Genomic DNA, 27,922 nt, shown 5'->3' on the forward strand with positions numbered 1-27,922 from the left:
GCACTTGTCACAAACATATGGACATGTCGACTCAATATCATGTTGAACTCATAATAATGGACATGTCGTGACATTGTTCCACATATTTTCATATTTTCTGCGTATGTGCCTGCCGACACATGAGTTCTGAGAAAATCCTAAATAAACTTGTGCAGCTATTCCAAAGAGGTGAAAGTTATAAGAAGGTGCAACAGATATTCTTAGTTGACTATTTATGTCATTTGACTTGCTCACGTCTCTTACATCATCAGCAAGCACGAGCATATCATTTTTACAATACAAATTGTATCACATATTATGCTGCAGTTCCTAAACAAAAAGTTGAGTGTACACACTCTCTGAGCAAGAGCAGCACGTCCAGGTTTGTGCGAGAGCAATGGAAATCTAGCTATGGTCTTTTAAGCTGGACTATGGTCCATTAATTTTATTTTATTTATTTTTTTATTTATTTATCTTTTAATTTTACTTGGTAAATCTGTTCTCCTTCTTAGCACCACTCCTGACATTTAAAAACTGTGGGCCTAAACAATACAGGACAGCATCTCAGTCAGTTGAACCAAACTGAACACAGCTCTACTGTCAGACTCTTGCAATGGTTCCTTAACGAATACTGTCATGATACATGTCGTGACATACACGTCACAATGCCATCTGATTTCATTTCAATATGCACTCTTTGCAGGTTCCATTGCAAAACAATCATTTTTAGTGTTACTACAATTTACTATAACATCAATTGTTCCATTAAATGTTAAACATTTATATTTTTTAATACTTGTGCTTTTATATATCTAAAATCTATATTGCTTCAAAATAACTATGTTTTTTAGGAATCATGTCCCAAAATCCACATATGTGGACATCTTGTTTATCAGCGCGCTGATGTGCGAAATATAAATGAATTTTTTAAAGTGGCATATCAAACTAAACTAGAGACGCTACTCTTTACACCCAAACAGGTTTCAATGAAAAAACTTAAAGATGTTTCTTACTGGGGGCCTGAGAAGCTCAGTGGTAAAAGACGCTGGCTACCACCCCTGGAGTTCGCTAGTTTGCTTGTTCGAATCCCAGGGCGTGCTGAGTGACTCCAGCCAGGTCTCCTAAGCAACCAAATTGACCCAGTTGCTAGGGAGGGTAGAGTCACATGGGGTAACACCCTCGTGGTCACTATAATGTGGTTCGTTCTCGGTGGAGCGCGTGGTGAGTTGAGCGTGGTTGCCGCGGTGGATGGCGTGAAGCCTCCACACGTGCTTTGTCTCCGTGGCAACATGCACAACAAGCCACATGATAAGATTTGCGGGTTGGCGGTCTCAGACGCGGTGGCAGTTGGGATTCGTCCTCCGCCACCCGGACTGAGGTGAATCACTACGTGACCACGAGGACTTAAAAGTGCATTGGGAATTGGGCATTCCAAATTGGGTGAAAAAGGGTAAAAATCCCCCCACCCAAAAAAAGAAGTTTTTTTTTTACCAGAGGCACTTTTGTTGGCTCTGCACCTGTAGAGGTGCTTTGCGAAATCAACGTCATGTAGTTGTGCCACGTGACTCGGTGTGACAGAAGTTTAACCCTTAAATGACATTCTAGAGTACTGTGAACAGTATTCTGTCAATTTAAATTAAAATATGCGTTGCGTATAGCAAAGCCAAAATACAACGTCCACGCATGTGGACGCTGGGTCGCATGAGGTTATAACTTATTTTAGTGATTTGAATTTTTTCTCAAGCCTGCATAACTAACATTTGTTTATTATTTTAAATAAAATATAAAGTGTTATATTCATTTACGAGTTCATATTCGTATATATTTTTTTCACTAAATGTACCTTAACTTTATACCTTATTTTGGGGATTTCTATTTTTTTCTATTAAGCCTGCATAACTAACCTTTGTGTATTTATTTTTTTTACATTTTAAATCAAATGTATTTTGTTATATTCATTTACAAGTTCATAATCATTTAGGAAGTTTATCTGATTGTTCCTTTTTTTTTTTCATTTTGCTAAAAGTACCTTACCCTTATAAGTTAATTTGGGGATTTCTATATTTCAGTTTCATAGCTAAGTGAGTTTTCAGACTTTTTCAGTATCTTACAAATAAATCTATATTGGTAAAATTGCATGCTGCCAATTTCAAAACCAAACAATAGTTGCAAATTCTCATTAATTCGAACATGAATATTAATAACAAGGCAGTATTGTATGCACCTCAACATCTGAAAAATTGCTCTTCGTTCCACCCTTACACAATAGTACTGCGGTGATACCATGGTATAGTGATGGTATGAGATGGTAAAACCATGGTCTTAATGATTAACATTTAATTACCATGGTGACATATTTACATGGTACCCCAAGGTACTTGGTCCAAGACAGCATGGGCGTCGGTCCATGGGTAACGATGGACCTGAGTAACAGGGGCCCTCACTGGAGGGGGGCCCACAGAAAGGCTTCATTGATATTCCATCAAATTATCATTTGTTTTATATATATATAGTAATAACATGCTATTGGTTGGAATAGAACATCGCAAGACTCTGTTTTCCACCTGTAAAAATGGGGAGTTCCGCTATAATCTGCCTTGTCTTCTCCCATGTTAGCAACCGAAAAACTGACAAAATATAATTTGTAAAATTAATATTTTTAAATTGTATCTAGAAGGGTTACCTGAAGATCCCTTCATAATTAACAGCATGAGCTAAGAAAGAATTTATTTTACATTTAAATTAAATGGACATTGCAACCAAAATCTCAGTTAGCAAGTTAAGACTTTTTAAAACTACCTGAGAGTAGGAATGGGCACGAGTACTCGGACGTGGCAACATTTGAGGGGTACACTGATTGTCAGAGACGTCTCATAGCAACCAAACTGATATACGACGCCGCAATGCTATCGTTATGATCATCAAAAGAGAGTGTAATTAACTGTGTTTTGAACACCTGTCTCTGCTAAACGTTTGCTAAACACGTTTTATTATCATTTAATGGAAGAACTTTGACTCGTTAATGGATATTGTTTAATAAATAATAAATAAAAGTGAAAGTTTGTTACCGACTCTAAACCTCCCTGCCCTGGGTGCCGACATGTTTGCGTGATGTAACACACACCTGCATCTCGACGAAATGGGAGTTGAAGATTTCCACACGAGTTTCCAAGTTAGAAGTCCAACATAAAGTGTCATTCCGTTTCACTTTCCCCAGTTGAAAGGTGGAAATTCCGACTCTCTGAGTTGAATGGAATGCTTCATGAATCATCACAGAAACAACAAGGAGCATCGCGCCTTTCCCCACAGGAGCGAACACTTGGGGAAACACACAAACACACACACACCAGGCGTGTGGCAGTGGACTTAACGCGCTGAAGCAGCACATATACAGCAGGTGAGTGTTTCAAACAGCCACACAGAGCACATCTAAATGGAACAGAATGCAGCGTCTTCAAAACTGAACTTCAACACGCATATCGAAAAAGCGATGGTTATGGCATCTCCTGTTAAGCCAACCCCGATTTGAAAATAGATGAAGATTACTATGGTAATCTGAAGGAAGAACAGACAGAGACGCATGTCGTGAACATTCTTTTATTGAGTTGGGCAGCAAATCTTCACATAATGACAAAATATGATGCATTATATTTTGATTATGCAATCTTTTGTACATTTTGTAACAGATTAGTTTATAACAGCCTATAATAATGAATAGACGATACACTGGAACAACAAGATGCAATGCAGCAGCCAAAGATGTTTGTCAGACATGCTATTATATATACAGTTATGTACATGTCAGTACTCGACAAGTAGGCTTAGTATATTTTTTTTATAATGTATTGCTTGACTCAAATAATATTTGTATTTCTACATAAAAAGTTATAAATTAGCACAGTTAAATATCCATCTAAAATGTTTTTACTAGAGGTCGACCGATAGTGGATATTACCGATACCGATAACTAAGTTGGGCAGTACCAGTCGATAACCGATTAATCAACCGATAGTTCATAAATATTAATATATATGAACTAATATTCAAATTCTAAAGTCAGCTGATTTTTTAATTGACGTTGTCCACAAGAGGGCACAATAAATACAAAAAACCATTCAGCACCATTATTTTATTGCATAAAACATTCCAATCCTGGCTGTTTAAAAAGAGCATTTCATTTTCACCTAATGTGCATAAAATAAATAAATAAAAAATTTTAGTCGGTCCATAGATACTGGAACCGGACCCACACACACTCTCAATCATATCTCTACAAACTTATAAGAAAGAAGGGGAAAGGATAAAAATATTTATATATTTGTGTTTTTATCCGTATATATGCATATACATGTTGATATTATGTATTGTTCATATTATTATTATTTATAACACTATTGTCATTATTACCATTATGATTGTTAATACAATTCCATTACCATCAATATTATTACCACTGTTGTCAGCATTGTCATCACCGTCATTATTATTAACACAATTATGGAAATACCTTTATATATACTTTATTTAATATGTGTTTTCTGATTACTATGACTGTATTATCATATCATAATTATATTCATAACCTATTAATATATAATAATAGATAATGTTTATTTCCTATTACTACACTTATTATATGTGATTATAAATATTAGATTCTGGAAACACATATCTATAAAACTACAGACTTACGTCCCGTCCCTTTTTTTTTTCGTCTTTTTCTTTCTTTCTTTCCTCCCCCCACCCCAGAGTACATTTTTTAAATAATTGAATAATTGTGGGATATGGATCCGGACTGCACCATGGGATTTTCGCGAGTGGTCAGTTTGGGCAGACTGAGCCAGAGGTCCCTGATGCACACGGCGAGACTCCCTGGTGGGCAGGCTCCCCCCGCGGGGTTTGGGAGGGGTCTTGGAGGGGATTGTGTGGTGGGTCGGTTCTCCTGCTTCGGACAGCAGGATATTGACTACACTGACTCCCTAGTGGGCTGGCTCCCCCCGTGGGGTTTGGGAGAGGTTTTTGAAAGAGATTGTCCAGTGGGTTGGCCCTCCCCTGTGGGGTTTGCAGGCGACCTGCAGGCCACATGCATGCTGGTCTCGGTCGTGAAGATGCATCAGAGTGCTGGGTCCTGGCTGGGGGTGCCCTACTGTCCTACTCTGATTCCCCCCGAATGGTGGCCCGTCCCTGTATCTCCTCGGTATGCCTCCTCCTATTTCGTAGTTTATTATATTATATATACTTTTTTTTTCCTCCCCTCTCTACTCTTTATTCCACAGCTTGCCTTACATATACATTTACATACATACTGAATAGAGATGTACACACGCACAACACAACCTCACACCTACACTTCACATAATCACAGGCAAAACCTGTTTTGTTTGTTTTTGGTTTATTGTTTTGTTTGTCCTGTATTTATATTGTTTTATTCCTATATTTTGTTTTAATAAAAATAATAAAAAAAAGACTGAATTGAAATCAGATGCGTTTCTGATTTGTTAATTCGTTTCTCTCGGCTGCATGAAGATATTAATATGCTTTCTCATGTCACTAGCTTTAAATATGCAACTTAGCTGGCTAACGAATGCGTAAACGTGACCAGCTAGATATACCACGGATGATAACAATTGTGACATTTAAACATTTGGGTAGGACTTGCATGTATTTTTGTCACAGCTAGCATCCTCTCAGGCTTGTCGGCAAACATACTGCTGTTCTCTACTAATGTAGCCTCTAGTCAACAAATTAATTACTTTATAATGATATGACAATGTGTACTGTAGTGTACTGTATACATACCTTTTCATTGTTGAAGTTTTAAATCTGCATCTGAAGTGTTCCACTCCATGCAGAGTGTAGTCTCACGTGTCGAAACAAACACCACAAGGCATCAGTGAAGTGATCGGGTTTTTTTCCACCTCTAGAGGCCGCTCTCATACTGTCTAACGAGAGCGGACCCTTCCCAGCCGCTCCAGCACTGGACGCAATGGGGGACAACTATCGATGTGGATTTTTGCCGATAACCGATAGTTCCAGAAATCTGTTATTGTGCCGATTAAATCGGCAAAAACGATATTTCAGCCGACCTCCAGTTTATACTGGATAATATCCCCAACACAAACCCAAATTGGTCAGGGGGCCCAAAATTTGGTGCTACGCCCCTGCATGTCAGTACTATGTTGCATGTCCAGTTAACAATAAACATGGTAGCTTTTTAACTTTTTTGTTAGAGCATCAATGAAATTGCATTCTACTTTGTTTTTACCCAGTAAAAACCCTGACCAGTTAAGCAATATAATGACATTCTTTCAGGCAGCACTAGGTAGCTGGACATCACTAGTGCTGGAGTTTATGAAACGCAATCTATCTAGACAGCACTTCTGAGCATCACAGGTGGGACGCAGCTATAATGCCCACAAATGCTGCACCCGCCAATGATGCTTTAAACATGTTTTCTGTGTAGTGGTGTCTGTATGTTTGGCGGCGCAGTCCTGATGAGCTCACCTTCGCTACGGTGCTGCTGTTGTGGAGACTCAGCGCGGACTCGTCCGCGGACAGCGGGTGACAGATGTCCTGCAGAGATTTCTGCCCGGAGGACGGCAGTGGTTTGGGGGTGCCGGTGCTCATCGCGCTGCTGATGTTTGATCGTGCAGGTGTTTGATTTCACTGCTGCACAAACACAAACACATCTGTCAGCTGACTGACACCGCGCAGCTGCGGAAGTACAACAGTCAGCTGACGCAACAGCTACACGCGCACTTCCGGAAAAACATCGACACTTTTCATGTTAAAAGTCACTCGTTAAAAACAAAACAAAATATCGATTTTATTTCATTTGTAGTGCTTTTGTAACTACACAAAAGTGTTAAGGTACGATGATAAATACGGATTTAGGGAGGTGTTAAACATACAAAATTACCAAAACATAAACAGCAAAAGAAAAGAGCACGGCATGAAATAAAAATAACAATAACAAAACAAGATAATATAAAGTTAAATAAAATAAACTTTCCAAAGACACTAAATGTTATATATATATATATATTTCACGCTATTCTCCACAGCACCCAAGCACAACTCACCACGCGCCCCACCGAGAGCGCGAGCCACGTTATAGCGACCATGAGGAGGTTATCCCATCTGGCTTTGTTGGTGAAGTTGTTGTTTTTCTTTTCTTTTTTCCCATCGAGAAAAATACAATTATAAATATGGGGTGAAGAAAAGACAGCGAGAAGTCAGTGTCAATGAGAAGACCTATAAAAATGTCCATTCAACAAAGAAGCTACTTTATTAGCATGATTGTTTTGTCATGTGTACACACACACCAACGTGTTACATGTTTCTCATTCCTAGCACTTTTAGAGAGTGATCTTTCACATTTTCACTTGTGTTTTCAAAGTTTATGCCCTAGAGTTGTTTATGTAATTAACAGTGCTACCAGAGGGCGCAGTAATGTGCTTACTGAGAGTCTAATCTGCTTGAGATAAATGCAGAAGAAGAACACTTCCGTCCATGTGCGAGCAATGTGGAGCTACACGCATGAATGAGGTACGTGACCAGCAGAAACATTTACACCTTTAACTGTGAAATGTGTTACAGCGATTGTAGGTTCATCTAGGTTGATTCTTCTTGTATTATTAAGTGTATCCGAATGATGCTTGTATTTAAAATTTGAATAGTTTAACTGACCCAATGATTTAACTCACTACCCATCTGACCCTGAACTCAGGGGAAAGATTATTTACTCTGATATGAGGGTCAATCTTATACATGTTCAATTGGATTTTGATTAACTTGTTGGTTGCTGTGTTAACATTTCCTTCACTTTTCTTTCTTTTCAGACCAATTCTAGTGACGTGATGCATCAATATGTGTGGAAGATTATCTCAATTTATTCTGAATATATGATTATTCACAAATTATTTTTTGTAAGTGTCTGTTATAGAGACAGATTTGTATAGTTTGTTTTGTGTGAGTCTGTAGAACACAATAAAATTTGTATTATTTAAAAAAATGAAAATGTGATTGATTTATTCAGATGTCCAGGGCCTAGGCCCAGGATGTTTCTATAGATTTAAAATCTTAAGGCAGTAAGGGTATATTAATGTTATAAATTAACCTTTTACTGTTTTACGGTGTGAAAACCCTTTCCAAACGATTTAATCTGCGAGGAAGGCGTCCGGATGATTCAGTGAAAACTCAACTGATTCAGACAGTTTTGCTAACCTGTTTGAGCAATGCATTGAAAAGAAAAAGAGGGGTCTGTCTTGTCCTGTAAGACTACTAAGGCCCACTACATGTTATGCCCTCTTAAAATAATAGGTGAAATAATGAAGTCTTGGAACAATTGGATGCGGCATACATTGTTGTGTTTATTTGGAGTCCAGCAGTAATCATAAAGCTACATTTACCCATAACTTTAAACCTAACCATAAAGATTTTAAAAATCATTAAATATACCACAGATTAAGAGTTCTTTTGAATTCAATCATACTGCCATATCACTAGTTAAGTACCAGTGAGGAGAAATGTAATGAAAGTGAAGAAGCTTGCTGTATGCTAAACTAATAGGCTAACCGATAATTAGCTTGTAAGCTAACTGGAGAAAACAGAACAGATGTTTATCTTACTATTTATATCTTTTTATTATTATTATTTAACAAGCAGAAATTGTACAAACATCCTGAGGAATAGAGTAAAAAGCACTTACACAATTTCATATTAAACAAGTAATTTGTTTACCATAATATCTTCAGTTTAATAATATATGACATATAATATAAAAGTTATTCTTTGTCATATTTAAGGAGTTAAGAGAAAATGAATCATAGGATTTTAAATGTTCTTGTAGCCAGTAGAATCACTTAACGATCCAATAGTTTCAATGGAAAGTAGCTAAAGCCTGCTCAAAAAGTCGCCAAATGTCGCTAGATGACGTCGTACGCTAACTAGCATATTCATGACGTCATCGCGTCTCATTTGCATTTTGCAGTGTCCGTCCTTTACATGTGTTTGCTTCTCTGTGCTTACCGTACATACTGTAATACCCTATTAATTCCCTATATCTATCAATCACTCAGAGAGAAAGTTAGAAGCGACAGAAACTTTCTTATCTTTTCTGTCACACAGTGCTCAGCCATAACAAACCACTATGTGCATATTTACAAAAAAAACTATGAGCATATTTAAAAAACAAAAAAACAAAAAAAAAACGATGTGCATGTTTACAAAAAAAAAAAAAAGTTAAGCACTAAGTTGGCAACACTGTCCAAGGGGGTGTTACATGTAGTGGGCGTGTCAACGCGTGGGTGTTCCTTGTAGTCCGAACCGACTCAAACGAGTGATTCATTTGTAAGCATTGATAGTTCTGATTCTAAACAGGCGACAGGAAGCATTTTAAAACATTTTTAACCAGTCAACAATCTTACTTTCTGAAATAAGGACTTAAGTAACAATAACCAACATTTACTTGATAACTCCCAAAAAACACTGGGTGGCTAGACTAAAATCATTTGGTGCTCAAGCCCCAAATGTTTTGCCCTAGCGACGCCCGTCCTGGAAAACCTGAAAATATAAGGCATTTTTTAAGTTGGAAAGGGTCTTCAACGGGGTCTGCGCCGAGCGGTAATCACTCGCAATTATTACTAGCAATAGCGAAAGAGGAGTATGTAAAGTTCCTCAACATGAAGTCCCTCACACCATATTTATTTGCTTTATAGCCTATTTGGTGTAAAAAAAAAAAAAAATACAAGCTTTTTAATTAATGAACATTATGTCATTAACTCATTGATTTATCATTTTGTTTTTATTTTGTTTGCCATGGGACACAAGGGAGTTCTCAGCAGCTCAAAAATAATCAAAAGTATCCACTCTATTCATGTGCAATATTCCAAGTCTTCAGAAGCCATGTGATAGCTTTGTGTGAGAGACAGATACAAGTTTAAGTCTTTATACAATAATCCTTATCCCCATGCACCATACCACTAAAATACTGAACTTATTAAAATAAAATAAAAATGTTGCCTCAAGTTGTTATGATAACTTAGTCTGCCAGCGGAAGGTCGTTAATCCCTTGACCGTAGGGACTTCCTGCTGAGTTAATGGACACTTGTGATTGCTGCTCTGTGTGTAAATGGTCAAAAAGCCTGTCTAGGTGAGATATTGAAAACTGCTGAGTTGGTCCGTCGGAATTATCATACCGCCCATTTCTGAAGTGGCTATTATGAGTACGTCGTTTTCAGTTGTTTTGTTGTCTGAAAGAACGGGAAACATGGACGATGCCAAGTTCATTCTTGCATATTTTTTGGAGTACTCTTATTTTGACACCGTAATACATGTTTGTCATCTTGCTGACGTTTATGGAATTTTGGTCACTTACTATTTATATTTAAAAAATTTACAATATGCATTAAATGGTTGTTGATATACACTGATGAGCTAAAACATTTTGACCACTCACAGGTGAAGCGAATAATGTTGATCATCTCCTTACAAGGCCACGTCAAGGTCTGGGTAGACTAGATGGTAAGCGAACAATCAGTTCTCGTAGTCAACATGTTGAATGCAGGAGAAATGGGCGAAATTGTTATGGCCAGACGACTGGGTCAGAGCATCTCTGAAATGGCAAGGCTTGTGTGGTGCTCCCAGTCAGCAGTGGCGAGTACCTACTGACAGTGGTCCGAGGAGGGACAAACCACAAACTGGTGACAGGGTGTTGGGCACCCAAGGCTCATCGATGCGCAAGGGCAACGAAGGCTATCCCGTCTGGTCCGAACTGACAGAAGAATTACTGTGGCACAAGTCACAGAAAATTTTAATGATGGTTACGTATGCATAGCCGCAGACTGGTCAGAGTGCCCATGATGACCCCTGTCCACCGTCGAAAGCGCCTACAATGGACACCCGAGTGTCGGAACTGGACCTTGGAGCAGTGGAAGAAGGTCGCCTGATCCGATGAGTCCCGTTTTCTTTTACAATCATGTGGACGGCCGTGTATGTGTGCGTTGTTTACCTGGGGAAGTGATAGTACCAGAATGCATTGTGGGAAGACGACAAGCCGGTGGAGGGAGTGTGATGCTCTGGGCAATGTTCTGCTGGGAAACCCTGGGTCCGGCCATCTACGTTGACGTCAATTTGACACGAGCCACCTACCTAAATATCGTTGCAGGCCAGGTACACCCTTTCATGGCAATGGTATTCCCTGATGATAGTGGCTTCTTTCAGCAGGATAATACCCCCTGCCAAACTGCACATATTGTTCGGGAATAGTTTGAGGAACATAAGGAAGAGTTCAAGGTGTTGCCCTGGCCACCAAATTCCCCAGATCTCAATCCGATCAAGCATCTGTGGGATGTGCTAGACCAACAAGTCTTCATTGCCTTCCAAAATGCTAAAGTATACTTGGGTTGTCTGCGTTGCTTATTGGAACGCACACAGTATGCATCACAAAAATTTTGTCATCGGCGCAGCACAGATTTTCGGTTGACCACAAGCAAATAGGAACGCGTTCAACGCATGCACACTATGACGGCTTTGTGATACTCCTTTATTACAGTCAACATCAGGCACATGCGCCAACGATGCGCACAGTTGAAGACTATCCACATGTCCAGAAAATCTGGGTGCCGTGCACAGTTCGCGCTTATGACAAAATTTCCATCCGTATACTGTGTGCGTGGATAACCAAAGTATACTTTGGCCTTAAAACTCAGGTATCAAAATTATCTTAGTTTCACAGTTGTAATTATGACTTGAGGGTCCGTTAATGTGCAATTTCAGAGTAGGAAACCGATAATTCTAATAACACATGAAGGCAGCATAAGTACCAATTATTTAGATATATAACCCTAAAACAAAGAATAATATATACAGATGTGCTCAAACAATTTGCAAACTTTAAGTCACGAGCTGAAATTTTTGCAAAACTCTTTTAAGACATGATGCCACGAACCTCGCAAAACAAAATAATAATAATTGGGTTAAAATATCCCAAGGAAGTCAGAGCTACATCAACCAACCACTGGGTTGCCTGTTGGGTTACCAGCTGTTTCAATTGAGTACGAGGTTGAAACAACAAGATGATAAGCGAATGATAACAGAACTTTCTCATTAAAAAAACATTCACTATAATAAAAAAAACTATGGACAATAGAGTGCAACACTCTGGTTCCTTAAAGCTGGCTCTACACTAGCTGATGTTTCCAATGATTTTCAGGTGTTTGCTTCATTAAACATAACCACTGGCCAGGCAGATGGAGGACAGAGCGCCCACTTGCACCTCTCAGTGGGAGGTGTTAATCACTTGACATTGGGACTCCCTGCTGAGTTAATGGCTTCAAGCACTGAAAAGACACAAATGTTTTGTTTGAAAAATCATTCTGTCACTGAGAAGAACTGACAAGATGACAAGCTGATCGGAACTTTAATTTTTCCCACTCAGCTGCATATCATCACAAACGCTGATTAAAATCCATATTGATTCTGTCATTCTGCAAAAATAATGCAATAGCATCTAATGACGGATAAAAATAACCTTGACGGACATTTTACAGTTTTGGTGCGTTTTAAAATATAACCTTGTGAAAGCCAACCGAACCATGAAAATGTAACATTGTAACTATTTTAGCCCCTTTCGGAACAATTAAGCAAGCTACAGGTCTGAAAACGCCCCAAATCACTCTATTGCGCTTTTACTCATAGTGTTATTTTGGCGAGCTACACGTGACAGGGATCAGAGAGAGATAGTTGCGGTGAGTCATTATGTATCACCCCTACACCATTTGTAATCGGCAAGTGTGTCATACCTCTGACTGAAGAGAGTGAGATCTCAGCAAAACAGTCTGCATGTGTGACACCCTTGGCCATAACGAGTTGTTTTGAGTCTGCTAGTGTAGAACCAGCTTTAGTAAAAACTCCATTCACTGTCTCCATAGAGAAATGTTTTATTAACAATAGCTTATAAAGCTTTAAAGACCTACCGTGATCTCCGAAGATGTTGATCAGTGTTAATATGCTTCTGTTGAAGCTATCCAACTGAATTAATTACTCTTCATTTAAAACAAATAAAAAAAAAATCTGCTTAATAGCGAAATATCTGGTGTACAAATAAGCATCGCCGCGACCGCCATCTCCCATCAACCACTCTGCATGACGCAATCCAGTCTCCCTACACTCTTAAACAACTTATATATTTACAAATGCCTGAATATTTAGCAATAATGATTGATTTTACATTTATATTTATATTTGATAATCTTTTATGAGTCGTTTATTAATGGTATGACGTTTATTAAACTTTATTCATCAGTAAGCCATTCAAACACTATTTACAATGAGGCTAGTTTCTTTTTCAGAGCAGAACACATGGCATTTAATTCAACACATTTGCATCACTGTAAAACCAACAGACATTATTCAACTTATAGCTGCTGTGTTTGCAGAGCCAAATTACTCCAAATTAAATAATTAAATAATTATTTAAATTAAATGATTGAATACATAATAAAATTGCTTAAAAAAAATTATCAATCAATTAAATCATTACAAAAATCAATATGTGTCCCTTATATTTCATTTTAGCATTTGTTTGCATCCATTTTCATTTTAGCATGAGCCTTCTGTTTTTTTATTTTTCATTTTCAGTAACTGTAAATCCTTCGGGTCATGTCTTTGTCCTGGGTGAATCACAGTAAGGTACATTTTCTAGTAGTAGACTCTTGCGGGGCCGCAACACTACAAATCAAAATATAAGCAACAATTATAAAGCAGAGATAATAATCATCTTTTAAAATGTACTGTATAATTACACATACAGTACATCACTTACACATTTTATTTTCCTCCACGTGCTCTGCCTGTATTACATTTTCACGAAGGATGGTCTCAACTGCTCGGGCCATTTTAAGCATCTGAAAAGAACGTGTATTACACAGAAAATATTGTGTCTTAGAACTCAAAAGGTATCCAGAACCCTGGTCATTTAATTTCTAGTTTAACAATATGCAGTCTGATAATGTCGCTCACCTCTTTAATATTTTCTTCTGAAGATTCATTCTTGTTAGTTTTGAATTCTTCATTTATTTTTAACCTGGTAGCTTCATGTCCAACAAAAGAAAAAAGAAAACATATTACATTTCATTTAACACACCCATGCAAACTTTATTTTATTAGTTTTTATTTATTTTATTGCATAATATGAAAGATTCACAAACATAAAGTGGGGTCCAAAAGTCTAAGACCACTAGTGAAAGTGCAAATGAAAAAATTGGCACTTTTTTAAATTAAAAAAATCATTACAAATTGTATTATCAGCATAATAAATTGAATGAGAAGCTGTACTGACAAATGAACACGAATTTCAGAGTTTCTTAGTATTTGGGATGTCAATACAATGAATGAAAAGTATGAAGAGGAAGACCTTTAACCCTTGTGCATCAACAACAAAAAAGTTACTCAGAGGTCCTTCGAGGACAAAAATGTCCACATCAAAAAACTGCCATAAAAATATTATATTTTAATATTATTTTCCACTTTCACTGACATAGATTTTTTTAACCAACATCAGTCCTGATCATAACTACCAAACATTTATTTTCAGGATTTTAACCCTTTAAATGCCAGTTTGTTTACATGCCATTGTTGTTTTTTACACACACACACACACACTTCTCAATACACGCATACAAAACACACTCTGACATCCTTACCAACACACCCACGCAATTTTAGCTGCATCATTTGTGCAGCAAACAGAAAATAGGAAAAAAGCATGTATTTGCTCCATAGGCTAAACATGAGAAAAATGGCGCCATCTGGTGGAAAATATTAAAAATTTACATTTTGAAGCCAGGGCTCCGAAATGAAAGCATAATATCATAGAATTCATGATTTTATGCTTTAATGGCACTGGGATCAAATATTGCAGTTTTAATGGGTTTCAATGGGGACATTTTTGTCCTGAAGGTCCTGAGTGTAACTATTTTGTGTACATAGATGTATTATAGGAACTGAGGTTGAAATATCAAAATTCCCCCCAAAATACACACCTTTGGCAAAAATGTGTACCATTGGCATTAACAGCCAAAATGACCAAAAAAACAAACATGAAAAAGACAAAAATGTCCCGAAGGTCGCACAAGGGTTAAATATTCTATGGGCTGCTTTTTGTCGTCTGTTGAGATGCTCAATATAAAGTGTTGTATCATAAATATAATGCATCACTATTGTTTCATATTGGTGGATGCAGGTTTACTGAAATACCTGTCAGAGCTCTGTCGTCATCTTTAAATACATTTATCCGTGTTTTGTGGAGATCTTTGAACACTCGAAGTACCTTTTGAATAAGAATATAAGGAAACTGCAAAGATGAATGACTATAAACAATTTGTTCATAATTAAATGATTATTTGCTCTTATAAAGCTACTGTTACGAATTTAATAAAACAAACGTCATTTATGGGGAAGCTGAGCTTTTAAATAAACATGCAAAACACACCGTGGTAACTAAATAAAACTACATTTAATAATGTCGTGTCAAAGTGTTGTTTCTCACCTTCATGCGTGTCCCCATCTTGTACAAGTCTCACTCTTCTGATAGTGTTTTTGATAAGAATGTTACACAGCGCCACCTGCTGTTCCGGAGAATGCAAAGGGCTCCATATCTTTGTTTATTTGACATTCAGGGGCTTTTAATGATTATGGGCTGTTCTCTTTTTGTAAATGCTAAAATAGTTCAGATATTTATTTAATTTCAAGATATAATACAGTTCTACGTTGAATATGAAACTTTGTTATCATTTCCAGTCTAACCGAAAAGAGACTATATCTTCAGTTGAATAAATAAAGATGTTTAATATAAATCTAACTGATTTCCCTACAATATAGAGGAATATTACAGCCAAAATTAACATTTACCCTTACAAAAAAATCTAGAGTTCTGACAAACTTGCTGCAAATTTCCCACACATTATTTTCACATGCAAACAAGCTTGCTATTCGACGCAAATGTTTGCTGGAAGTTTGTAGCTTTTCACCAGCAATGGTGAACCTGAAGCACTCTACATTTTTGTAAGGGCTGCCAAAATATTTTTTAAAAACTATCTGCATTCCCACCATTGAGCCAATAGCCGCACAGTGTTGCCCTAAAACTCACCCTTAATACATCGCCCTGGTGTCAACTTCACACACCCTGGCCATTTCGCAAGCAATTGGGAAGCTCAAGCTGAGGTATCAGACTCAGGAGACTAGCTATCCCTCGAAATGTACATGGTGGGGACTGAAGCTGCCGTTTTTGTTTTGCTTAGTTGGTCTTTGCTTGGTGGAAAGCGAGACAACAAAGAAAAGATGAGAAGCTGGAGGCTCAGCTAAACTCTGCCTTTGATATTGGCCCTGCCTAAATACCCAGTTGGCCTTCTTTGGCTCAAGGATAATCGGCAGGCCAATAGCCGCTTTTCCACTATCATGCCATTGCGAGCCAGGGCTATTAACTGGCCAGATGAGGCAATAGGACCTCGAGACCAAAATCGATCTGCATTCCCACCATCGGGCCAATAGTCCCGTGGCGCCCTTAACACGCTGCCCTGGTGCCCCTGCCCATTTCACAAACAAGAGGGAAGCTCAAGCTTTGGTATCATGTTATCTAGTTATCTAAAATATCGAGTTTATATCATTTGTAAACATTAGCTAGCTAGCAGGATAAGTTTGCGATGAGAACTCATCGACTGAAAGTGCCATGGTGTCCCAGTTGATCTCTCCACTAACAGCGGGACGATGTCCCAGTGCACAGTCCATGATCTCGAGCCATGGAAAGTCCTTACTTTGGGCACCGCTTTGTCCATTGTGTGTTTTAACAGATTTGTACTGTACCCACAATTTTCTTATTTTTCCCAAACCTGTACCGTTGTGCACTGGATACACAACCCGGCAACTTCTGCTAAACTCCGTCTTTGACAATGACCCCGCCTCACTCCCCAGTTGGCCTTGTTTGGCCAAAGGGTACTCGGCACGAGAAAGCCCTGGAAGTGACAGTGGGAACGCAACTGGCCCTAGCATGCACTAGCATGCCCTCATTTGACCTGACAGTGAAAACATGGCTAATGAAAGTGGGGACTGGGTCTGTCAAGCTCCTAAAAACGGTCCATACAATTTGCACGCTACATTCCAAGTCTTTTAAAGTCTTACGATGTGTGAGGAACATTTTCATTTCAATTGCATTTTGAATATTACATTTAACTATATTTGAGGGGACATTGGTGTTCATACTCACGATATAACGTTTTTAATTGGCAATTCAGATATTTATGTGTATATCAATACACATGCTTCATATATCATGTAATAATACTTACTTACCAGTTGAAAGAGTTTTGTCCCCTTCACAGTTTCCATTAACTATATGACCAAATATAACACTGAATGATAAAAAGTTAGATTACTTCACATATATCAATAACTAGAATGGCTGTCTATTCATTCATATAACAGATATTCTGTTCTAATTTAGTGTCTGAAAGAATATCAAAAGGTGTTATAGATTTTTCTCAAGGAAATTTATTTATAGTTTAAACAAATGTAGTAATTATGTAACCACGTGATTGTTTTAAGATGATCACAGTATATCGTTAATAAGATGCAGTAGCACAAATACAATCAATACATTTTTCCTCAGGAAAACATTAAATGGAATGTAAAGAAATTAAGTTGATCTTGATGCTCCATTGTAATTCATTGTTGTCAAAAAAGATCAAAAGATCAGTTTCTTTGGCTTTTCCCAAGGAAATTCCTCTCGTCCAAAGTGTCCATAACAAGCTGTTTTCTGGTAGATCGGTTTCTTCAGATCAAGCTCCCTGTAAAATGAAATTAAATACAGTATAATACTAGAAACAGCAAATTTATTCAAACAGTACACTAAATAGCCTAATGTTTTTCCTCAAGCGATACATTTAAAAAGAAACGTAATTTTTGATGAGGGTATTAACATATACTTAATTATATGTCATTTACACACGTAGACCTCATTTCCACAGACCTTATTTCATCATAAATCGAAAAGTGCTATTCAAAAACCCCATAGGAAATTCCTGAGGTAACCTATGGCTTGAAATGTTAATTCTCTTACAGGTTTTAGAACTACAAAATGAACAGCTCTATTAGGTTCCTCTAAATGTAACTTACTTGACAATGACCCCGGGCCTCAGGTCAAAATTATTCTTTACAATCTCTAAAAGCTCATCCTCATCTCTTGTCGATGTTCCGTAATGAAATATGGACACAGACAAAGGGTGACTAATACCAATAGCATAAGAGACCTGTAACAAAAAAATAAATATTAACAACTCAGTCATAGACAAAGCAAGCAAATCATTTTATCTCTCAGCCTGATTTAAAAATCTCTCGTAAATGCCAACAGTTAATGTAAGATCTGAGATACCAATCAATAACATTCTTACTTGAACCAAAACTCTGCGACACAGTTTGGCTTTGACGAGCGATTTGGCGACCCAGCGGGCAGCGTAAGCTCCAGAGCGATCCACTTTAGAGTAATCTTTACCAGAGAACGCTCCTCCACCGTGACCACCCCAACCACCATATGTGTCCACAATGATCTTCCTGCCAGTTAAACCAGCATCTCCCTGAAGAAGACAACAGCATTCATTCCACAAAAACACAGCTAATGCAGTCACACACAAATATGATTGTGTAAAGCTATAAACCCAACAAATTACTAGTAAGTGTTATTTCAGATTTTTACTAAGGCTGTCGATTTCATACATTTATTCAGTGGTGCCATGATGCTATGCGGTTTCTAAGGTGCTCAAAACTGCTCTTAGTGGCTGGATCTGAATATGCATACTTCCCTACTATAGTATGCCAAAAGGGGTATGCCAATGGACTAGGGTGTCCAAATCCTCAGTATTCATAAAAGAGCAGGCGAGAAATACTCGGATGTAGTAGAGATTCTAAAGGGTGCATCCACTGGACACGGTACTATCCCATAATGACACGGGGCTGAGGAGACATTATATTTAAAATGCAGAATTAAAAATAAAAATGGCGGAGAACCGTAAGTCAGGTGGCTCTTTTCAACTGTAAGTGCTATATACTTGGATGAGCCAAAACATTATGACCACCTGAGTAATATTTTGTTGGTCCTCTGCGTGCTGCCAAAACATCACCGACCCGCCGAGGCATGGACTCTACAAGACCCCTGAAGATTTCCTGTGGTATCTGGCACCAAGACATTAGCAGCAGATCCTTCAAGTCCTGTAAGTTGCAAGGTGGAGCCGCGTGGATCGGACTTGTTGGTCCAGCACATCCCACAGATGCTCAATCGGATTGCGATCTGGGGAATTTGGAGGCCAGGGCAACACCTTGAACTCTTCCTTATGTTCCTCAAACTATTCCCGAACAATATGCGCAGTTTGGCAGGGGGTATTATCCTGCTAAAAGAAGCCACTGTCATCAGGGAATACCATTGCCATGAAAGGGTGTACCTGGTCTGCAACGATGTTTAGGTAGGTGGCACTTATGAAACTGATGTCCACATGAATGGCCTGACCCAGGGTTTCCCAGCAGAACATTGCCCAGAGCATCACACTCCCTCCACCGGCTTGTCGTCTTGCCACAGTGCATCCTGGTGCCATCACTACCCCAGTTAAACAGCGAACACGTACAGGGCCATCCATGTGATGTAAAAGAAAACAGGACTCATCAGACCAGGCGACCTTCTTCCACTGCTCCAAGATCCAGTTCCGACACTCACATGCCCATTGTAGGCCTTCTGTTGGTTCAGACCAGACAGGATAGCCTTCGTTGCCCTTGCAAATCGATGAGCCTTGGGCACCCAACACCATGTCACTGGTTTGTGGTTTGTCCCTCCTCAGACCACTGTCGGTAGGTAATTACCACTGCTGACTGGGAGAATGCCACAAGCCTTGCCATTTCAGAGATGCTCTGACCCAGCTGTCTGGCCATAACAATTTGTCCCTTGTCAATGATGTTCAGGTCTTTACTCCTGCCCATTTCTCCTGCATTCAACACGTTGAGTACGAGAACTGAATGTTCGCTTACCATCTAATCTACCCAGACCTTGACATTTCGCCATGTTTGTAGATGATCAACGTTATTCGCTTCACCTGTGAGTGGTCATAAATTTTGGCTCATTGGTGTACACCACAAAAGTTGTTCCTTTTGGTTAAATAAATTTGTATAACAAAACCATTTTGTTTTGAGTTAATTCTTTTTTTCAGTTGTTGTTATTACATCATATATTTGGGTCACAGTACAATGCCCACGTTTCTGGATGAAGTGTCTCCGTGAATGTATTCATACAACTCACCTGCATACCTAAAGAACATACTTTTTTTAATGGCCGAAAAGTGTGTCCTTCATCAAATGTAGTACATATTCTGATGGTATGAGATTTCGGACGCAGCCAGTATGTTGTAAAAAAGTTGCTTAAGTGTTCTGGATGGTTTTTAGGGTGTTGCTAAGCCATCGTTAGGGTACACTAGGTGGTTACTAGGGTGTTCTAGGTGGTTGATAGGATGCTCTAGGTGGTCGCTAGGGTGTTGGTAAGTGGTTACCAAGGTGTTCTGGGTGGTTGCTATGAGGTTGCTTACTGACCCAAGTAAAAGAGCTCATACCCAATTCTGGTCCCCAGATATGGTTCGGGTCCCTCCTTCAATGTAACTCTGTTTTTCTGCATGTTTTATCGTCAAGTGGAAAGCACCACTAATAATTAGATAAAATCAATTAACCCAATAGTTTTCCCAAAAAAGAAGTTAAAAAATTATTTTGTCATAATTTTCCCATCTAAATGTAGCGTTGTCCAATTTGTAAACAAATCATTCTTTGTCAAGTCTCTGCTAGGGCAATATTTGCTAGGGAAATATTTTTATGATATTGTTATTGAAAAAATATTGTGTTATCCAATTACATCCCTTGGCAGTCAACACCACTGCCAAGGGATCTGTGATTATTTTTTCATGCACTTCACTTTCACTGGTCAATTTTGCTTTCAAAATTAAATACGTTTATTGAAACCCAAAAGTTTAAACAAAAGATATTTCTACATTAATTTGCATTTCAAACTAAATGAAAAAGCAATTAAAATAACGAAGTGGTCACAAAAAGGGTATATAACATCCTCCCCAAATCCAAACATTTAACGCCTCCAACTTCCTCCACCAGCACCTTTTGCCGTCACGCAATTATCCTCCAACGACAACAGGTGGAAAATTACCAATACAAATTTAGATCTAAAGACAATTATAAATGTAAACATAATAACATTGGCATAGAATTGTTTTTTGTTTGTTGGTTTGTTTTCCCTCATCGAGACATAAGCAATCACTGAAAGAGCCATATCTGGCTCGCAAGCCATAGGTTCCCGACCCCTGGTTTTAACAATTCATTTACAAATTTGACTGTTCATGTTCAACTCACTTGATAATCATGGTATTTTATAGCTCACTGGTGGGTTAGATTATCAGTGAAATATGACTTTCAGTCATTTACTGTCACGCATAGCTTCTTTTTACAAGAAGACTTGAAATATAGCACACAAGTCCACTTTTGGACCATTATACGATACGATACGAAACAACTTAAGTTGTTTTTTGTCATTTTGGAGTTTGACAAACCCCTTCCCCATTCACTTTCATTTAACTCTGAGACAACCTAGTATTTCAGTGGGGTGTTCAACTTTCTTACTTGTGGACCACCAAAGAGGAACTTCCCACTCGGCAGCAAATGATAAACTGTCTTGTCATCTAGGTATTCTGCAGGTATAACTGCCTTCACAACTTTCTCCATCAGACTCTGACGGATGTCCGCTAGGGTGATATCAGGCGTGTGCTGAACAGAGATGACCACGGTATGAACGCGGAGAGGCTCCATTGCACCCATATTATCTCGATATTCCACTGTCACCTGTGCAAGTGCATTACAGTTGCAGTTAATGATTGAAAACTTCAACATTATCTGCCATTTCCTGCTCAATTAGTTTACAGAGATAACAACATACAGGAGAATTATGTTGGGTGAGTCATTTACTTCTTTGAACACCTGTAGTTTGAAAGGAACCTTTCACCTGTGTTTTTGAATCTGGGAGAATCCAAGGACAAACTCCAGTCTTTGAAAGTTCCTTCATCTTGGCATTGAGTTTGTGAGCTAGAAGAATGGTGAGAGGCATACACTCTTCTGTTTCATCAGTGGCGTAACCAAACATTAAACCCTGTTGGAAAATTATATCCAGACAGAACATATATCACCTTTTGCACATTTTTAAAATACAATCTAACTTGTGTTGTTTAGAAAAATCCTAACCCAGACAATAAAGAGCAACAGAGTCAGTTCCAGAAGTAAAAATCTCATAAATTTTTTTCCATAGGCTAATTTTTAAAAGATTGCCTGTAAACCTTTAAAGACAGACCTACTAAGAGCTCCGAGGTTGTTAAATGATCTGTTCAAGCCATCAATCCATGTTATTTCAACTTCATTTAAAAAAAATCCTGTTTACTCCTGTTAAAAAACTACACCACCACATCCTGAAGAGAAAGATCCACCAATGAGAGAACTGCAGCCAGCAAAGCGTGCCAAAAAAGTTCTGCAGAGACCGCATACTTCCATGACACATCGTGAATGACCCAATCGAGTCTGGCTTCCTGCACTCTCAAACTACATATGTATTTCCAAATATTTTGCAATAAAATTAAAATATATTGATTCTACACTCATAATCAACAACTTTAAATGCATAGATTAATATTTGTCTATTTTTTTAATTCGATTACGTCATTCGAAATACCTCATGGGATTGTAGTTCATTCCCTTATTTAAGACGATAAGTACACAGTCTTGTACCTTTTTCTTTTTGTCAAATTTTCAAATACTTTTTTGCTTCAAATCAAAACTTTTATTGTTGTGATTTAGCTCGGAACTGGTTGGTTTGGTTCATGGCTTAGAACTCTTTTATGAAGGATTTTATGAAATCCCTATTTAAGAAATGAATGGGAAAATACTTAAGGAACCAAGACGGTTGAATAATTGGGCAGGCACTGTTGCACTCTACTGGCCTTGGCCAGTATGCGCCACATGTACTACCACCACTTTCTCAGCTGACGTCCTTCCTTTAAATATTCGATATAGACTGTAGCTTGACTACACAAAAGCCTGCAGTAGCTCGATTTTAACTACCAATATTAAGGTACCATTCGAGAGGGACACATACCTCCCCTATGTACCGATTATTGGATTATCAGTGTTTTATTAAATGGCAGATACTTACAATTGCGTCCACCTTATCCTTAACATTTGGTTACGTCCTTGTATAAACATGAACTAAAACATGAAAAATAATGTTGGGCAAATTATTTCCCCAGGGCAGTTTTTTCTGACCTGATCCCCTGCACCAATGTCCTCCATATCTCTGCCTTCAAACACACAGTCACTGATCTCAGCGCACTGAGGCTGCAGAGACACCAGCACATTACACGTCTTATAGTCAAAACCTGGAGGGATGTCATGAGAGAAACAGACTTTAAACTTTTGGATGGATGGATGGATGGATGGATAGATATATAGATAGATAGATAGATAGATTGATTGATTGATTGATTGATTGATTGTGGGTATGTCAATGTTACCCTTGGATGAGTTGTCATATCCGATACTCTTGATAGTCTCTCGAACCACTTTCTGAAGATCCACAACAGCTTTTGATGTCACTTCACCACACAGAAGGATCATACCAGTCTTTGACACACACTCTGTTCCAGAAATTATAAAGACATTGTGTAAAGATAGCATAAAATTAAACAGTAATATCAGCGCTATTGACAAATAAGGTTGTCCGAGGTGATAAAATGAGAAATCTAGTTTAAAACACGTGTGTCAGGTTTGTAGAAATGTAATCTTTGAGTCCATGTTGGTTAGACAAATTTTTTTAGATTTATATTTTCTAAAATAAAATAAAAAAAGACTTTAAAAATGTCCTGTGGTTTAACCATAAATTGAAAGGTATTAAAATACTTTTCTTGCACATTGAATACATGAGAGTGTAAAAAAATTCATTAATTCATTAATATCAAAAAAGCTTTCAAGAGTGTGTTTTCAAGGTAATATTTTTATGAATTTTTGAGTCAAGACTTTCAAAAAGATTTTTCAGGGTTACACCAAATTACCTGAACAAAATGTGCCTTTTATTTTATTTTTATAAAAATGTCAAAATACTGATATTTCATGATATGACAAAACTGCTCTTTTTTTACTATAAATATCCACTTTCAAACAGCCCTCCTAAACGCTCTACTCTCCTACGAGTTCTTCTTCTTTTGCTTTTTAGCATTTTCTGAGCATATCGCCACCTACTGGGCACTAAGGAGTATTTATAGTAAAAAAGGACTTAAAGGTGAAGTATGTATAACTTTTTTGAAGTCAAAATATGTTCTACTATTCCAGTTTATTGTTCTTTGACAACTATAAGTAAGTCATTTGTGGGTTTACCTCCATCAAATGTATAAACACTGAGCCTGCCAGGCACTATGAAAACAATGATGTTTATATTTTAAGCGGCCTGCTCAGCTCCACCCATCCCTTCTGGCTCAACTTATAGCATAAGTTTGGGCCGTGGCTACTTGTTCAGCCGGGGGAATATGAACATCCATGGCAGACGTGTCGCTAATACACTGCCGCCTCCTCCACGTCAACAACAGCGATCTCGTCTAGGGTGACAAAATGGTCAGAAACAGTGCTGTCATTACGCTAAGTTACCAGAAGAACCATATTACCCAATGTGCTGTAAACCTCGCACAGCACACCCAGCTGCCGTTCAATCAGGCCATGTTATCAGACAACCCGATTCCTCTGCCACGCTTTCTGTCCGGTGTGTACATTTTATAGTTTTTTTGTTCATTACGTCAATAAAGGTTTATCACCTTTTATTTGGTATGGCCTATTTGTTCATAGGGAATCAGAGACTACGAAAGGCCGTGACGAGTCTAAGGGGTGTTGGTAACGGTTGTTTGAAAACATACTTTATTTTTGTAATTTTGTTTGGTGCCACTTGTACTGCAGAAATTACACTCTTCACCTTTAAATATTGATCTGTCTCTCACCCACACCTATCCTATCGCTTCTGAAGACATGGATTTAACCACTGGAGTCTTTTATGCTGCCTTAATGTGCTTTTTTGTGCTTCAAAGTTTTGAACCCTGTTGACTTGCATTGTATGGACCTACAGAGCTAAGATATTCTTCTAAAAATCGTTGTTTTGTGTTCAGCTGAAGAAAGAAAGTCGTACACATCTGGGATGGCATGAGGGTGAGTAAATGATGAGAGAATTTGTTCAAATGTTCACAAGTTGTCATTAATTATCATGTTATTTCATACCACAGGCTACTTTGGAGTCAGGGTCCTGTGCAAGATAAGCATCCAGAACAGCATCACTGATCTGATCACACATTTTATCTGTCATGAATGAAGACATTATTATAGTTACATTATTATGAAGCGTATGAGGGCGTGATTACTTGATCTTAAATAACACTGACTATAGAGCTATGTCCAGACATGTATGGCAACATTAAGGGTGTTTATCACTAGATTACATGCATTTGCATACATAATCACATTAAAGACATTAATACAACATGAAACATAGTAACATATTGTTATCTGCTAATGTCAGCATGTATTCAATGAAACTGTGTCATACTGTATGGACTCACCTGAATGTCCTTCTCCGACAGATTCAGATGTGAAAAGGAAAGTCTTTCTTGGTTTGTTATTTCCAGATGGATTCATGATGAATGCACACTGCACCAAACTTCAACTTTACAACAAATGAAACTTAAACAAATTCGGCGTCTAGTGTGATTTTCACTGTAGGTCTAAAGTATACAGGAACTTTAGTGGGCGTATTTTCAGATCAAGTTTTCGCTTCAGCCAATCAGAAGCAAATCTTCTGTCAACCAAAGAGATAAACAGACGTGACCTGAAAACTGCACATCCATTGTTTTATAAAAACACTCTCATGCTAACTGTGTGAAATAAATAACTGTCGTTCATGTTGGAGTGTTGCAGTTCTTACAGTCGCCGCTAGAGGGACGCACAACACTAATTTCCCCACTGAATATCATTCGTAGAACTCTATCAGCGGGAATGGCCACGTAACATTTGTATTTATGTGGGTTAGCGGCCCGGAAGTTGTCTCTAATTGGTCAGATACGATGGGTTGAAATAATAATTGTCCTATTTTAAATCTCCACTGGGTGTTGAAGTTTGTCAGTGTTATAATTAAAGTATAAATTATTGTCCAGACCGCTGCTGAAGCGGCAAGTAGACGACGGTGTCATGTTGTAAACGTTACTTTTCTCAGCGCTGGACAGGATGGCCCAATCAGCTGTTTTAACATTTTTTTTAATCACTTTGTAGAGATTGTTGTGTGGATATATATACACACACACACACACACACACACACACACACACACACACACACACACACACACAATGTGCACTCAGCCATGTATGAATTTTCAAAGTGTAATATTGTCCCAAAAAATGGAACACTTAAAGGAATATTCCGGGTTCAATACAAGTGAAGATCAATTTACAGTATTTGTTGCATAATATTGATTACCACAAAAATTAATTAAGACTTGCCCCTCCTTTTCTTAAAATAAATAAATAAATAAAATCTAGGTTCCAGCTAGGCACTTACAATGGAAGTGAATGGGGTCAATCTGTAAATGTTAAAGGTGCACTCAGTAACTTTAGTGTCATCTTGGACTTACACTGACACCTAGCGGCTTGGATACAGTATAATTTAAAATCAGTAGTTTTCAGTTTCAGATGCCATTGTAGAAATTTAGTATTCGCAGTCAGACATGATTACTTTAATCAATGAGTGAAAGTGTCAAATAACAGGACGGTTACTGAGATTAAGCAAGTAGTATTCGGCTGGTCACGTGATTCTAACATGGCAGCCCCCATGTGCAGACCCTCTCCATGTAGAATAAAACAGTTTTTATAAGGTTACTGATAAGACTGGAGTCTTTTTGTGTGAGTGGTCATGATTTCCCACATATCCACAGTTTTCCTGAGCAACTGGGCAGCGCCATGATTATTCTAATTGCCTGTTTTTTGTTTCTTGTCTCGAGACGCAATGTAAAACTAACCGAAACGAGTGATCCAGACAGAGAACAATAACCATTTAAGTGTTATTTGTAGTAAAAATGAATTTCATGCTCAACTTGTGCTGTTGTTGGCTGTCATAACATAAAGTAGTTAATGAAATCAACATAACTAACCTTGGACCATCGCTTCATGTCATCTATCTACTCAGGTGAGGAACTGTCAATAAAAAACGGTTATCTCAACTCTGTGAAGAATTGGCGCTATAGAGCCACATTTTTTAATAATCATTAGTGCATGAAGTGTCTAACATTCCACACTCCGTTTTAACATTTGAAACGTGTCATCCATGTACCATTACGAAAATCAAGAGTTCATGTTAAATTTGCCACAATCTTGCCGCAAATTCGCCAGTGATAATTTTCACATGCAACTGAGCTTTGCGGCAAACTTGCGGCAAATTGTCCATTGTTAACAAAGGTTTGCCGAGGTTCACCACTACCGGCGAAGAGATGCAATCTTCTTGTTAAAAAATGAAAATTTCCAGGCTTGTATAGCTAATGCGCATGTGCGCTCTAGAGTTGATTGACAGGCGATGTCTGTATCTAAAAGGTGATTGGCTCTTTTAACTGTAAGGCGGGACTTCCTTTCTACATCCGTTGACTGTTGGGCGCTCAGAGCTCCTTGGTTGGGAGTTCCAATTTCTCCCATTCATTTTAATACAAGTGGCCCATCTCTGCTAAATAATCTCTGGCTGTACTCAATGTTTGCCAATATTCTTAAAAAATAATAATAATAATAACAATAAC

At 38.1% G+C, this 27,922-nt stretch overlaps 3 protein-coding genes across 6 annotated transcripts in view; all 3 read right to left on the reverse strand.

Annotated features, from left to right (window-relative positions):
- LOC127433509 (sorting nexin-30-like) overlaps nt 1–7,194 on the reverse strand; it is a 49,059-nt gene extending 41,865 nt beyond the window's left edge. The window contains exons 1-2 of one of the 2 annotated variants that reach the window (XM_051685478.1): nt 7,062–7,194; nt 6,484–6,648 (exon numbers count right to left, since the gene is read on the reverse strand). In XM_051685478.1, coding sequence (XP_051541438.1) covers nt 6,484–6,606 — 123 coding nt within the window. In that variant the 5' untranslated portion in view covers nt 6,607–6,648; nt 7,062–7,194. Of the gene's footprint in view, nt 1–6,483; nt 6,701–7,061 lie in introns of those variants that run through there. The other variant, XM_051685480.1, reaches the window with a different exon arrangement.
- A 5,813-nt stretch (nt 7,195–13,007) lies between these two features.
- On the reverse strand, nt 13,008–15,572 carry LOC127433603 (complex III assembly factor LYRM7-like). Of its 2 annotated transcripts, none has more exons than XM_051685635.1 (5): nt 15,530–15,552; nt 15,238–15,334; nt 14,002–14,072; nt 13,805–13,886; nt 13,008–13,710 (listed from the first exon to the last, which is right to left on the reverse strand). In XM_051685635.1, exons 1-5 carry the CDS (start codon nt 15,545–15,547, stop codon nt 13,640–13,642), a joined length of 339 nt encoding a protein of 112 aa, XP_051541595.1. In that variant the 5' UTR covers nt 15,548–15,552; the 3' UTR covers nt 13,008–13,639. The 2 variants fall into 2 exon arrangements, with proteins under 2 accessions (XP_051541595.1, XP_051541596.1); XM_051685636.1 differs by having other exon boundaries at nt 13,014–13,710; nt 15,238–15,310; nt 15,530–15,572.
- A 1,931-nt stretch (nt 15,573–17,503) lies between these two features.
- On the reverse strand, nt 17,504–26,018 carry mat2al (methionine adenosyltransferase II, alpha-like). 2 transcript variants are annotated; one of them, XM_051686425.1, is made up of 9 exons: nt 25,707–26,018; nt 25,369–25,446; nt 23,625–23,747; nt 23,377–23,489; nt 22,070–22,213; nt 21,691–21,909; nt 18,426–18,608; nt 18,151–18,284; nt 17,504–17,822 (listed from the first exon to the last, which is right to left on the reverse strand). In XM_051686425.1, the coding sequence occupies exons 1-9, from the start codon at nt 25,780–25,782 to the stop codon at nt 17,720–17,722; spliced, it is 1,173 nt and encodes a 390-aa protein (XP_051542385.1). In that variant the 5' UTR covers nt 25,783–26,018; the 3' UTR covers nt 17,504–17,719. The 2 variants fall into 2 exon arrangements, with proteins under 2 accessions (XP_051542385.1, XP_051542386.1); XM_051686426.1 differs by lacking the exon at nt 25,369–25,446 and having other exon boundaries at nt 25,707–26,016.
- Nucleotides 26,019–27,922: the final 1,904 nt, after the last annotated feature.

The sequence above is a fragment of the Myxocyprinus asiaticus genome, chromosome 43 (assembly GCF_019703515.2).
Source record: "Myxocyprinus asiaticus isolate MX2 ecotype Aquarium Trade chromosome 43, UBuf_Myxa_2, whole genome shotgun sequence".
Lineage (NCBI taxonomy): Eukaryota > Metazoa > Chordata > Actinopteri > Cypriniformes > Catostomidae > Myxocyprinus > Myxocyprinus asiaticus.